General features: G+C 30.8%; 1 protein-coding gene across 3 annotated transcripts in view; it reads left to right on the forward strand.

The window, feature by feature from the left end:
• Positions 1–14,297, forward strand: part of LOC139485007 (glycine receptor subunit alpha-2-like) — a 100,599-nt gene that overhangs the window by 70,764 nt on the left and 15,538 nt on the right. For 2 of the 3 annotated variants that reach the window (XM_071269095.1, XM_071269097.1), the window contains exons 2-5: positions 10,229–10,351; positions 10,948–10,989; positions 11,613–11,677; positions 13,689–13,756. In XM_071269095.1, the coding sequence (XP_071125196.1) occupies positions 10,236–10,351; positions 10,948–10,989; positions 11,613–11,677; positions 13,689–13,756 (291 nt within the window). In that variant the 5' untranslated portion in view covers positions 10,229–10,235. Of the gene's footprint in view, positions 1–4,394; positions 4,502–10,228; positions 10,352–10,947; positions 10,990–11,612; positions 11,678–13,688; positions 13,757–14,297 lie in introns of those variants that run through there. The other variant, XM_071269096.1, reaches the window with a different exon arrangement.

The raw sequence follows: 14,297 nt of genomic DNA on the forward strand, positions 1-14,297 counted from the left end.
CCTTTAGTACTAAATGCATTACTAAAATGATGGCATGCATTGTTTCTTTGAGGAAGATTTCCTTTCGTGTAGTACCATCAACATTAAACAAATAATATATTATGCAATTTTCATTTCTGCAAGGACATTTCACATAGATCAGCAAATGTATATAATGATTTTATTGACTAACTGCAACTCACCAGAACATGGATTGTGTTAGCACTTACATTAAAATAGATATGTTTTATTTCATTTCGTCTTGATTGGTAAATCAAAGTGATTCAAATGCTTTGGACATTTATTTCCAATGAAAATACTATACACATTATTTCATTTTCTGGTTCTTTCCAGTAGATTTCTTTTTTAATCATTTAGCTCATAACGTGTCTATGTATCTGAAACACTTTCTTTTAACTTGATTTGTTTTGGCGTTCCTGGTGATGGTAAATAAGGTACTACGTTTGAGAAATCTTACAAGAACTGTTCCATTCATTCCGAATATGGTCATAAGTGTAGATGAATAAACATGCGGCATAGTTTGCTGATTTAACAAACAAAAAACGAAAATGATAAAAAGACAATAACAATCAAAACCAAGGAGTAAACAAAGACTCGCAAAACCAAAAGACATTTACATCAACAGTTATAAACTAGAAATAAGAATTAACACGAACTCTACTAACACCTGGGAGTGAACTCAGGTGCTCCGGAAGGGTAAGCATTTCCTGCACCGTATACGGCAACCGTCGTGTTATTTCTCTGTTCAGTTCGGTAAGAAGATAAGCATGTGTTGTACACTAAAGCGTACGGTAACCATCTACTAATAAAAACAAAACAATGGCAATTTCTGGCAAATACATAATGTTTTCTATGCATATTAGATTGTTACGCATTTTTAAACAAACTCATCAAAGATACCAGGATTGCAATTTTATATTAATTTTTAGTTAAGTACATTATTGTACGATAGAGCGTTTATTATCGTATAACAAAAATGTATTGTTGATAAACAAAATCAAACTATAAACCCGAAAAATCACATTTAGAATGATAAAAAGTACTTTTTTACTTGTCAGATAATCAACAACTTCTATGCCAGAAGATTCAGTAAGAAGGTAGAGAAAGAAAAATAATCGCCGTATAAATACAAAAACCTGACCAAAGATACCAGGATTGTAATTGTATGCACCAGTCGCGCGTTTCGTTTATAAAAGAATCATAAATGACACTCGAATCAAAACAATGATTTTTTTTTTAAAATACATACATGTAGTTCAACAACACAACGAGTGCCTCATCTGCAGCAGGATTTGCTTACCTTTCTGAGTACTATATATATAAAGTATATAACTTTTTAACTTTCTAACTATTTTGATCTGAGTGTCACTGATGATTCTGATGTAGACGAAATGCGCGTCTTGTGTACACAAATATAAGCCTGGTACATGTGATAACTATTTACACCACTGGGTCAATGCCACTGCCAGTGGACGTTTCGTTTCCGTAGGTATAATCAGCACTGTTGTCTGCACTTCGGTGTTGACATGAATATCAATTATAAGGCCCTTTTTATGAATTAAATGTTTGCAAATGTATGAATTTTTAGAAATACTAAGGATTTCTATATCCTATACATAGATTACCTTAGCCGAATTTGGCACAACCTTTTTTGAATTTTGGGTCCTCGATGCTCTTCAACTTTATACTTGTTTGGCTTTCTAACTATTTTGATCTGGCCGTCACTGATGAGTTTTATGTAGACGAAATGCGCGTATCAAATTATAAGCCTGGTACCTTTGATAACTAATTATCGTGTTTTGCCATGGCGTTGTCAGTTTATTTTCGATCTTTAGTTTGAATGTCCTTTTGGTATCATTCGTCTTTCTTTCATAATTGAAACTCTGCATGGAATATTTATTATTTATATATAAATTAAACGATAAAGTGTACAGCTTGATAAATTAGGTGCATTAGCACTTACGTTCACAGGGAAAGGAAATTACTTTCATGCAAATGTAAACAGCAGTGGTTTGTTGACTATAAGAACTCTTTAAATGCTACTTCAACATTGATATCAGACAATGATCAAATCCTAAACCCAGATTTAAATTAATATTGAGCTATTAAAAGTTTTAGCGTTATTAACATAAAGTAGTGTTAATAGAATATATTATAACGTTTATGAAAACAAACAAGACATTATACATATAGACGTTTCACGTATTTACGTATGAGATTTCTTTAAACAATTGAATACAATAGATATTTTGTTGTGAACTTATATCCAGTTTGGGTCATTTAACACAATTCCAATATTCAAGTCATTTTTATATATAATCATCACCTATACAAGGATCATTTTCTTGGACAAGTAAGTTTGTTTTATGTCTAATGCGTTCAAAAATATTTATATCTATTCTATGTTCCTGATTCTATATTCAATTTGCACAGCTTTTTAGCACTAGGAATGGTAAACAGAAATGCATTACAAGAATGATCTTATGACATGATTAGTTTAACTAGATTATACTTAAGTCAAGTCATAAGAAACACAAAAACAACCAGACACTGACGGTGTACGTGACACGGGAAAGATACAGTGGCATTTTCTTTTGGTTCATAAAAATGATTTGAAAACTATATCATCATCCCCGATCCCCCTCCTAATTTATTTGTTTATAAGCAAAATAACATAAGGTTGCAGTTAATGATCAAGACAAAACGGTAAGGGTAAATTAGAATTTACTTTAAATAAAGGTCCTTTTCAAAAAATATAATTTACAATTACTATAATTAAATGTTCCTCTTGTATCTTTTGTCCCTCTTTTTCGAAAAACTAAGGATTTTCTAATTCCAGGAATAGATTAACTTGGCCGTATTTGGCACAACGTTTTGGAATTTTGGGTCCTCCATGCTCTTCAACTTTGGCTTTTTAACTTTTTTATCAGAGTGGAGTCTTATGTAGACGAAACGCGCGTCTGGCGTATTAAATTATAATCCTGGTACCTTTAATAACTATTTACAGTCATACAGATTGATGTTCGCCCTTTCGGGAATCTTAAACATTATGGCTTCTTTCTAGTCATGTGACTCAATTATAGATGCTAAAAGCTACCATATAACTGCAAATTTGGCATTTATTTATTTATGTTTTTATTAGAAACATAGTTTAGAAGGATACTCTTACCAACAACCAAATGATATCGGAAGTAAAACTTTGTGATGTTTAAGAAAAGAGCTTCGCTTGAAATTTATTTGTAAGTGAAGTTGAAATCATGCATTCGTAAATTTTACGGACGCAATCACGAGTTGGTTGACAGATGATAGCGGATATGCTCCTAATGTCGTTAATACAATGTCGTTCTCTTTTCATGAATGTGACCTACTGAATTAGACTTATTACCTGGTTTGAACTAACATGAGCACCACGACGGGTACCACATGTGTAGCAGAATCAGCTCACACTTCCGGAGCAACTGAAATCACCAACAGATTTTGGTGGGGTTCATGTTGCTTAGTCTTAATTTTTCTATTTTCTGTATTGTGTACTATTGATTGTCTGTTTGTCTTTTCCTTTTTAGCCATTGCGTTCTCAGTTTATTTTCGAATTACGTCTTTGAATATCACTCTGGTACCTTTCGCCCCTCTTATAACGTTTCGTTTTTATTTATTTCTTGTTGTACACACAAATATATTGAGGTCAGTAATGTATGTCAATGCAAAATTTCCATAGCGTATTGTCTTTAACACGCTAAATGCAGTAACGCTGAATAGCAATATGATTTTATTGAAATACGTGTACTTTAAGTGTAAAAAAGTATATAAACTATAAAACTAAACAGTAAGTTAGACTTTTAAAATTGTTTTACTTCATTTCCATATAGCTAGCCACACAAAACGATAACAGGGAAATAGGCACTATCCTTAAATGGTATCGGTTAAACAGTACATTCAAAAATTGAAAAATAAATCAATAAGAAAGAATCAAAGATATATTATTCGCCATTTTGATTAGGCTAGTTTCGATCGCCTGATTTAAATCATGCAATATGATTTAAAATGATCATTAGATACGCTTTTGATACTGACAACAATGGTCATGGCACGTGTTTAAATTGGACAATATAAATGAGATTTAAATTGACTTTTATATCAAGCAGCTTATGGGAAAGCAGTCGCTTTGTTAAATAGGAAAAATAATTGTGAACTATTCAAATACAATTACAAATGACAAATTGTCAATTGATAGATTTTATAATACCGAGATTATGAATTACATTTAAAAGATCAACGCTGTATGCTAAATAGCTTATATATAATATAGATATTAATTCACTGTACAGAATATATACCTATTTATAGAACGATTGATAAAAGTAAAATGTAAAATCTTTTATAACGTTTGCCGTTTGCTCTTTTAACTTCCTGGTGACGTCAATATAAGTGTGAGTCTTGTTTATGGTTAGATAGTAAACTCAGGATAATTTTACCATTCAAGTTACAATGTATTCTACTATTTGTAAGTATTTTGACATTATTTTTTGAACCATAGAAATGAATTGCTCGATTTTTTTTAACTTTATCTCCTTCGTAATGTTATATGCAACATATTCAATATTCAGTATAACTTAATGTACCGTTAACATTGAAAAAAGTAAAATCACAAAAATACTGAACTCAGAGGAAAATCCAATCGGAAAGTCCATAATCACATGGCAAAATCAAATGACAAAACACATCAAAAACGAATGGACAAGAACTGTCATTTTCCTGACTTGGTACAAGCATTTTCAAATGTAGAAAATGAAAGACACTGACATAAAACCATAAATCATAAACGGATAAAATAAAACAGCCCAGACCTTTTAGGGAACACATTGTTTTGTGACAAACATACTTTCAAGTGAAATGAAAAATTTTAAAGGACACATAAACTGGAAAAATCAGACTATGAAATAAGTTCTTGACTAGCAATTATTTACACCCAATGAACTTATCTTTATTGAAATCTGCTCAGAAAAGAAACAAAATGTACCAACGTTAATTTTTCCGATTTTTACTGGTTTTAACAAGGATTGTCTTTAAGAGCACACCTTCTTTAATTGTTTGCTTCAAAGTAGAATAATTCCCTTTTTTTACATGTATGCGCGTAAAAAAAAATATTTTGATTAAATGTGAGGCAAATTTGATAAATAGTCTGCCTTAAACATCGCCTACTGTCTGTTTTAGCTTCTGCAAAGAAATAGCTTGAAGTATTTTGCACTGTATATCTATATTTCAAGATGAAACACATTGTCCTCCCCTTTTAAAATTCATAGATTGGGAGGGGTGGCGCTGAATGATACGAATAGTAGCATTCTAATTTCAAAATAATATGTTAAATTGATTGATAATTATATGGGAAGTTATATTATAAGTATGATCATAATTGGGAACACATTCAATTATCATGTTATTGTTATGCCATAACAATGTGGTTATTGACATATGTCATACTATCTCGTGATTGCCATTTGTAAAAAGAAATAAACATCTGTTTAATTTTTAAAATTGCTGATGAAATCAAAAAATGATAAAACAGCCTTAATTTGACCTGCTGATACAATTTGTAATGCGTTTTTGTCATTGAATTTTTACTTTATTAAGGTTATATGAACTTCAAAATTGTTTTCTTTTTAAAACTTTTACTTCTCCATTTATACTGTATATACATTTAAATTGTGTCATTTCAACTTATTTTTTATGATGTGTCTTTTCTAAGTGATATTATACTATTGTTTCAGATAAGGGCGAAGGTTTGTATCTATTAAAACGTTCAAACCCACTGCCTGCATTTGTTTGTACCTGTCCTCAGTCAGTAATCTGAAACTATAGTATTCAGTAGTTGTCGTTTGTTGCAAATTGATGTTGTTCATAAGTGTTTTTCGTTTCTCGTTTTTTATATAGATTAGGCCGTTGGTTTTCCCGTTTGAATGGTTTTACATGTGTCAATTGTGGGTCTCTTTATCCCTTGCTGTTGAGTGCGAGCCAAGGCTCCGTACTTTGACCTTTAATGGTTTACTTTCACAAATTGTTACTTGGATGAGAGAGTTGTCTCATTGCCACTCATACCAATTCTTCTAATATCTATTGCCATGAAAGATTTATAAAATACATCGTTATAACTATATACATATAAATAAAAGGAGGTGTGGGAAGTATGCATTAGAACAGCACAAATAACTGTAAAGATAAAATGTTTTTCGTTCTTTGAAGTCAGTAATTATAAACGGGTGTGTTCCTATTTATCCAACTTTAAAATAAGGTATTCTCATTTAGCCAACTTTTTATTTTTGTTTATTTTGGGTTGTTTGTTTAGTAATAATTAGGTGTCTTTCTAAAATTTGACAGTAAATTTGTTTCTGTATAATAGAAAATCATCACTTTTGAAGAAAAAAAAACGGTTTTATATTCTACACAGGTAAATAAAAAATAATTTTGTATTTAAGTATACTTCTTCGTCTGTTTGTATAAAATCTTCCGATTAGATTACCATGACAGTTCTGTAATATAAATAAACCTAATTTAACACTTGGTAAATATGGGGTTAATATCAGCATTAAAACTATACAATTAGAGCTAGAGAGTACTCGAAATTACTGACAGCTAGTTTAAAAGTCAAAACAACTAAAACACATCCTAGGAATTTAGTATTTTAACGATATCAACAGTCAGAGAAGACATGACATGTGCAATGTCAAAAATAAATGTATCAACAGGTAGTAGGATAGTGAGGAGCGACTTCTTTAAAAATAAAAATCATCGTGTGTGTATCTCTATACATCCCGCTTGAAAAGAAAATACAATTTAGGTATGTGTTAATTTGCTAATGCTTGTTTTAGGTATTTATGAAAAAATCCACGAATTTTGAAGTTTTATCTCAGCTAGGGCGATTTCCATTATATTATGATATGATATGATCCATGTTAAATTACTGGTATCGCTTGGAAATGTTCTCTTCCTAAAGACACCTATGTAATATCACATAATCTTTCTCCTTAAAAAAACATCCTGTTATGGCTTTATGAAGAATGATCCCAGACATCAATCATATATCTTTACCATTACCAAAAATCAGTAGCTTCAAAGCTAATATGATAAAAAAAAATCATATTTTATAGACTTGTGGAACACGTACGTACTGAATTGGTAAAGTATTCAGATGGTAAACTTAGAACTTATGTAACATTTAAATCAGTTTTTGGAAGAGAAAAATATTTTTCCATTATAGAGAATATTGAACAGATACGAAGCTTAACAAACAAAAGCTCAGAATTTCATAAAAGTGCAACTGATATTTTTCTATCCAGTTCACATTTAAATCAACGGTTAAAAACTTAAAAATATTTTCTATTGATTTACATTACATTAACTAAATGTCAGTTGCACATTTAAACATGTTCTGCTCAATAATACTACAGAAAATGCAATCTGGGTATAATTTTCAGTCTTAGTTTTCACCTGTCATTTAACCTAAACTCTAATTGAAAGACCCTTTGTTCTTTACAAAAAAAGGTTGTAGTATGATTACCAATGAGAGAGTTCACATGGCACATAAATTAACAACTATAGGTCATCATATTGCATTCAACAATGAGCAAAGCCCATATCGCATAGTCAGCTATAAAAATCCCAAAAATGACAAATGTAAATAATTCAAACGAGAAAACTAATGGCCTTATTTATGTACAAAAAATGAACGTAAAACAAATATGTCACACATCAACAGACGACGATCGCTGAATTACAGGCTCCTGACTTGGGACAGGCACATTTAAGAATTTTGCGGGGTTAAACATGTTTGGGAATCCCAACCATCCCCATAATCTGGGATATTGATGTAACAGTACAAGAAAGAACTATAAAAAATCAGTTGAAAAAACAAGCAGAAATACATATACAAAAACACTTTGGGTACGTGAATAACCCAACAACAAAAAACATTTAAAAGTACAGATCTGAGAGTACTCGCAGTCACTGACAGCAAGTGCAAAGCCCCTCGTCCACTACACAGGCAAACACTTACATCAATGTCACGTGAATTTGAATTCATGTGAATCTCGCGTGAAATTGATATGAATTTCACCTCAAACGAGCTTATACATGAAACTCACGTGAAATCAGTTTACGTGAATCTCATGTGAAACTCATGTGAATTTGACATGGAAATCACATGAATTTGTTTCACGTTATTTCACATAAATTTTATAAAAAGGGTATTCAATAATTTTCAAATTTAATTAATATCATGAAAAATACCAATTTTTCTGTTGAAAAGTTCATGTGAATGTCGTGTGAAAAATTTCATGTGAGAATCGTGTGAAATTCCCATGAAAGTTTTCACGTGAGATCCATGTATTAGCTCGTTTGAGGTGAATCTCACGTGCAATTTTTCATGTGAATTTCATATGAGATTCATGTGAAATTCATGTGAGCAAATTTACCTGTGTAGATAAACGACGTCCTTAACATGAAAATTCCACTAGTAAAGATCGATTGTAAGATTTTATTGTTATTAACGTTTAGCAAAACCACCAAGAGTCAAAAGTTACTTAGGAAGTTTATTACATATACTAGTAGATACTGTGGATTCATTTATATAGTTAGTACCAATTTTCGTGGATAAAGGAAAACTTACATGTGCGTAGATATGAAATTTTGTGGCTTTGTCAAAGTCTGCATTCAAACCTTCAGAAAATTTGTCAACCAGTGTTTCAACTGTACCATCGATATCCACGGAAATTGGTACCAACGAAATAAAAATGAATCCACAGTACACGATGGCTACAAAAAATCCAGGTCTTAAACAGGTCTTGGGAAAGTTGCACCTTATTTGTAACTTAGGAAACCACAAATGTTAAAGAACCAATGAAATCACTCATTTTTTATAGGAAAATATCACCCGCCCCAGTTTTAAAATAGTGTTATAGTGCCTAACAAGATTGTGTGAGGGAATTCGATGTTTGCTATACCACTGTTTATTTCAACGCACTTTATGAGAATACTTTTGTACCAATCGAAATGAAAATTTTTGCAGTGTTTTGAGAAATGATTTTATTTTGTAGTAACGTATTGTTTTAGAAACATGTTATGTTTTAAAAGGACAAACTTTCTGTATGAAGTCAATAATTATGTGGACTTTTGAAACCCAAACCCTTAAATACATAAATGAAAGATCAAAAAACTGTACTAATACAGATCGACATGTTTATGAAATTATATCAAAACTTTTGGTTGCAAAATTTTTATTCGTTATTGCAAAAAAATAAATTTTTAATATCTTACATTTTCTCCCTACCCAGTATGAAAGGTAAGAATTGCCAATTCTCCTATTTTCACAAAATTTTCCAAATAAACAGTAGATAGATTATTTTTTAATAGTCAATTGCGGAGAAAAACAGAAAAAGTTAACCATTAAGACGGTATATTCCAATCAACAAGACATTTTTCGGAGAGAAATGCCAAAATACACTTAACACACTGCTACGCCAGGTAAAATTATTATTCATCTTACAAAAAAACAACATTTTTCAGTCTCATAGGAACATGCTTATCAAATTAATCCCAAACTAAGGTAGTCATTAAATAAAGTCAAAATATGTCCGATCTACCTTTTTTTGGAGCAAAAAAGTCAATACGATCGTTTTCAGGTCAATTTTGTCTACCTCACAAAATCTTGTTAGGCACTATAGCAGTATATTTTTCAAAATCTTTTTGAACTTTTTTACTACATAAGTATAGCCATGATAAATCACAATATACAATACCGACTACTTCTGCTAATTCATTTTGGTAAATAAAAACCTTCTGCATTCACCCTTTTGCACTACTTTCCTACTTCAAATAAATGTTTGACACCAATGTAATTTAAAAAGAGTTCCGACACAACTCGATTATAGGGCTTATAGTAAAATCCTGAAGTGGGCGTTCTTTTGCTATAATTCGTTCTCCCTTTATCAATTGTGTCTGTATTAACCAACATATTGATACATTACAAATATATAAATATTTGAGTACGATGTCAATTGGATACAGGAAAAAAATTGACCTTATCGATATATCACTTCATTAATTGATATTTATTCATTAACTTTATAAATATGTTAGTTTGTACAACAATGTCGTGGTACCTTCAAAAGAAAAAGGTCATATTGGTTTTTCCTGTATACTGTCCTATTGAGATATCATAAATGTTTTCCATTTTCAGAAATAACATGACAGAGGCAGGAATGTTGTGCAAAATGAACATTTTACCAATAGCTTGTATCCTGAGCTTCCTGAGTTTCTCTCGATATTTTGTTATGGGATTGAATCAAACAGACTTTCAAAGGTAGGTTGGGTAGATTATGTATCTCAGTATGTTGGACTGTAAAAATATATTCATATTTCCCCACATCTTAGTCCAAATTTAATAATGATATTAACTGTACCGATTTTATTGCATAAGATACGAATTTTGATAATTAAAGTCAAAGTGTTTTAAATCCAAAATTGTTAAATGATTGAACAAAATTCAATGAATATTTCATGATTATGTACTTTGAAAACAAATGAATACATCTTGGTTTTTTTTTATCATTTTCCATCGTAATTGTGTTGTAAACAGTAAACAGAAACATATGTTTTGCCTTTTTTCTAATGATAATGTGTTTGCTTCTTACTGCCAACAGGATAAGTTTACTATTGATGATTTTTGTAATATTTTTGTCAATATATCTATAAATCCTTTACATACTTTGTAGATTAAAAGTTGTTTACTCGGACAGTACTTTGGTCTTTAAACCACAAAACTGTGTGTGTGTATTGGTTGTGCTTTGCTTTTTACCCGTACATAAATTGCAGGCCCGATGAGTTTAGTTTGACTGTTATTTAAACTAACATAAACATGTAATTTTTATAAATATTTTTCATCTTTGTTTTTTACAGAGTAAATACAGCAAATGCTGCAGATAATGATACAATGATCAGGTAGTAATATTTATCTCTTATTGTATTATGAAATAATATCAATATGTCAATACGACGTCATTGGGTTTTTTTAATCAATAAATAGCTCTGTCCTTTTTCTTCTAAATTTTTTTTTTATTAATTTGCGTTCCAAATTTAAGATTGTTTTATAGTGATTCATTATGTATATGTATAATTGCTAATGTATTTCAAAAGGGCAATATGACAATTATTTAGTCAAAAGATCATAAACCAACCGATTCCTCCAGGTTAGAAAATGCACCAAAAGAGGAAACAATGTCCTTGAAAACAAATGCCTCATATTGATGACCAGAAAGTAATGTCCTTTGTTTTATAGGTAATTAGTATGCTTCAAATTGGGATACACAGAAATTACTCTTTTATTGATATTGTGAAAACTGCAGAGTCACTACTATATGTCTCAATAGTTTCAAATGGGCAAAACGCATCTAAATTTAATATTTGAAAACTAAAAATGTGAAATAGTGATGGAGACATAAAAAGAAATCATAAGAAGAAAAAGATTGTTACTGCCACTTTTAAACCATGTTAACTAAGGAGAAAGATATAGATGACTATTTTCATTAAAGAGGGATATATTTATGTTCTAATCTGATTTACAGAGAGAATATCCTAGAGAACATATTATCGAAATATGACAAAAGATTTCCACCACTGTACAACAAAGGTTAGTTTACAATATTTACTTTATAAAAAATAATCTCTTTTATAATATTTTTATTTTCCCTTTTTATTATTAGAATGTAGATGTATTCATCCGTTTAGGTTTTCTTGACGAATGAGAACTAACCGGAGCATGGGAGTGCAATTTCAGTTTTTTGCGCAATTCCGTAGTTTTTAATACATGACAAACGAGACGATTTTAATTTAACGGTTAAAAATTTCCTATACAGAAGCAGCAACATAACAACTTATCCTGCATATGGTATTTAAATTTTCAATCTCTTTCGGTATTCAAAAGCATGCAACTGCTGCTCAGACTTTATAAACATCCCCTGTGTCTGAACAGAAAGTTGATGCACTACGGTTTTGTCAAAAACCGTCTCGTACTTTTATGAATACAAATGTCATCGTCAACTACCAAGACTTGTTGCATAATATAACGACAAACAATTAAATCTTTGCATCAGAGAGGAATCAAAAATAAAAATTAAATAAATATTTAAATCAAATAGAAATTTCGTCATATTTAAAAATAAAAAATATTACATGACAGTCTTGTTTGGGAAAGATACCAAAAGGACACATAAACTTGTAAGTCCAAAATAAACTGACAAAGTTTTGGCTTAAAAAAAAAGACAAACAGAAAACAATAAACAGTTCATAAAACACTATATAAAAAACTAGAGACTGGGCAGCATGGACCCCACCTGTAACTAAGGGTGATCTAAGGTACAGCAGAGTGTAACCAGATATATATTGTGAAATGTAAAGATTCTAGATTTTTAATATAATGTTAAATATTCTTTTTCGGTACTTCATCTCTCCATTTTGTTATTGTGATATGGTAATATTTTGTATTCTTGTCTTTCATTTTTGCTGATGTGCTTTGTCTATAGAGTGTCTACATTTAATTTCCTTTTTCTTTTTTGACTGCTGTACCACAATTTTATTTTTTACATTTTTACCTAATACGTTTTTTTTGTTTTGCTCAGACATTGTCAATTTGATAATTTTTTTATGCGACTGTCATACAAATGAACAAGTGAGAGGTTTATCTAACTAAAGGAACAGGTTAAATCCATCATTTTCTACATAACGAAATGCCTGGACCAAGTTCGGAATATGACATTTGATTTCCAGTTGTTAGATTTTTTTGAGCTTTTGATTTTGCCATTTGTTAAGAGACTTTCCGGTCTGAGTTTGCTTTGGAGAATCGAAATTTTTGTTATTTTACTTTTTGGTAGACTACTGTTGGTCTTTCATCGTTATTGTTGGCAATGTCACTAGTTGTTTTTCTTCGAGTTTTAATTTTTGATTGCCCTCTTAATCCTGGTAATACCATCTACTGAGCTGGTGTGCTTAGGTAGTGACTAGCTTTTCAATAAAAGTTCATCGGATACACCAATTTGATAGATTTGTTATATTTTCATTAAGTTCTTTCTCTGTTTGCAGCATTATTTTTAAAGATATGTCACTTCTTGGAATTGTCTGAAAAAGGTTTACCTATTTAAGAGTTAGAATAATAAAAATCATCTGATTCTTCTTACAAAATCGAATAAAAAACAATCATTTAGAGATAGTACGGGCCTTTTAAACTCATAAGTCGAAAATAAACTGAAAACGCCATAGAAAAAAACAATAAAAAACCAAAAGATAAATAATAGTATATAAAACAAAGACTGTGAAAGAAGAAACACACTAACACCAGGGGTGATCTAAAGTGCTCCGAAAGGGTAAGCCAATTATGATCCGTATGTGACATCCGTCGTGTTGATCATGTTAGTAAAAAAAAACACGGTTATAAGTCTTATTCAGCTGGTCACATTCGGGGGAAAGGCGACGAGATTGTATTGATGACAACTGGAACATATTCGCCTTCATCAAGAAACAGATATTTTATAACTGTCAATTAATGGCTGCTTTCAACTTCGTCACTTGAAACTCTTCGTTTGATAACTTCTTTTTAATAGCAGAACTAAGAGGTGATTGAATTGTTTTCATTTTATTGCTTTCAGCACAACCAGTAGAAGTTAAAGTTCAAATCTATGTTGTTGGAATCTTCGGAATTGATGAAGCGCAGATGGTATGTGATATTGATATATTTACATGGTCGTGGTAATCTCTGGAGTAAAGTTTTTCAAAACTAAAAGTAGTTGAATAATTTTCAATAATTCTCTCGAGAGTAGTATACTTTTTACAATTTACAGTAGCATAACATGAGAATTGATAATCAAGTTTAAATTTGTGTCAATAAATATCAATAAGCAAAATGCTTTATAATGAGTTAACAACTAAATGTAGGTTGTTTTGTCCGAAATATTGCAACTGTTAATATTTGAAAACATAACTAACAATAGTTTCAATTTGGCTCATGATAATGTTAATAGAAAATACCACTAGTAACAGTTGCCAACTCGATTACCCGATCGTTAATGTTATACCTAATTTTGTAGCAAGGATGTTATATTTTTTATGACGGGTGCCACATGTGGAGCAGGATCTGCTTATCCTTTAGGAGCACCTGCGATCACCCCAGCTTTTGGTGGGGTTCGTGTTGCTCAGTCTTCAGTTTTCTATGTTGTGTACTATTATTTGTCTGTTTGTCTTTTTTATTTTAAGTCATG

Source organism: Mytilus edulis, chromosome 8 (genome assembly GCF_963676685.1).
Source record: "Mytilus edulis chromosome 8, xbMytEdul2.2, whole genome shotgun sequence".
NCBI lineage: Eukaryota > Metazoa > Mollusca > Bivalvia > Mytilida > Mytilidae > Mytilus > Mytilus edulis.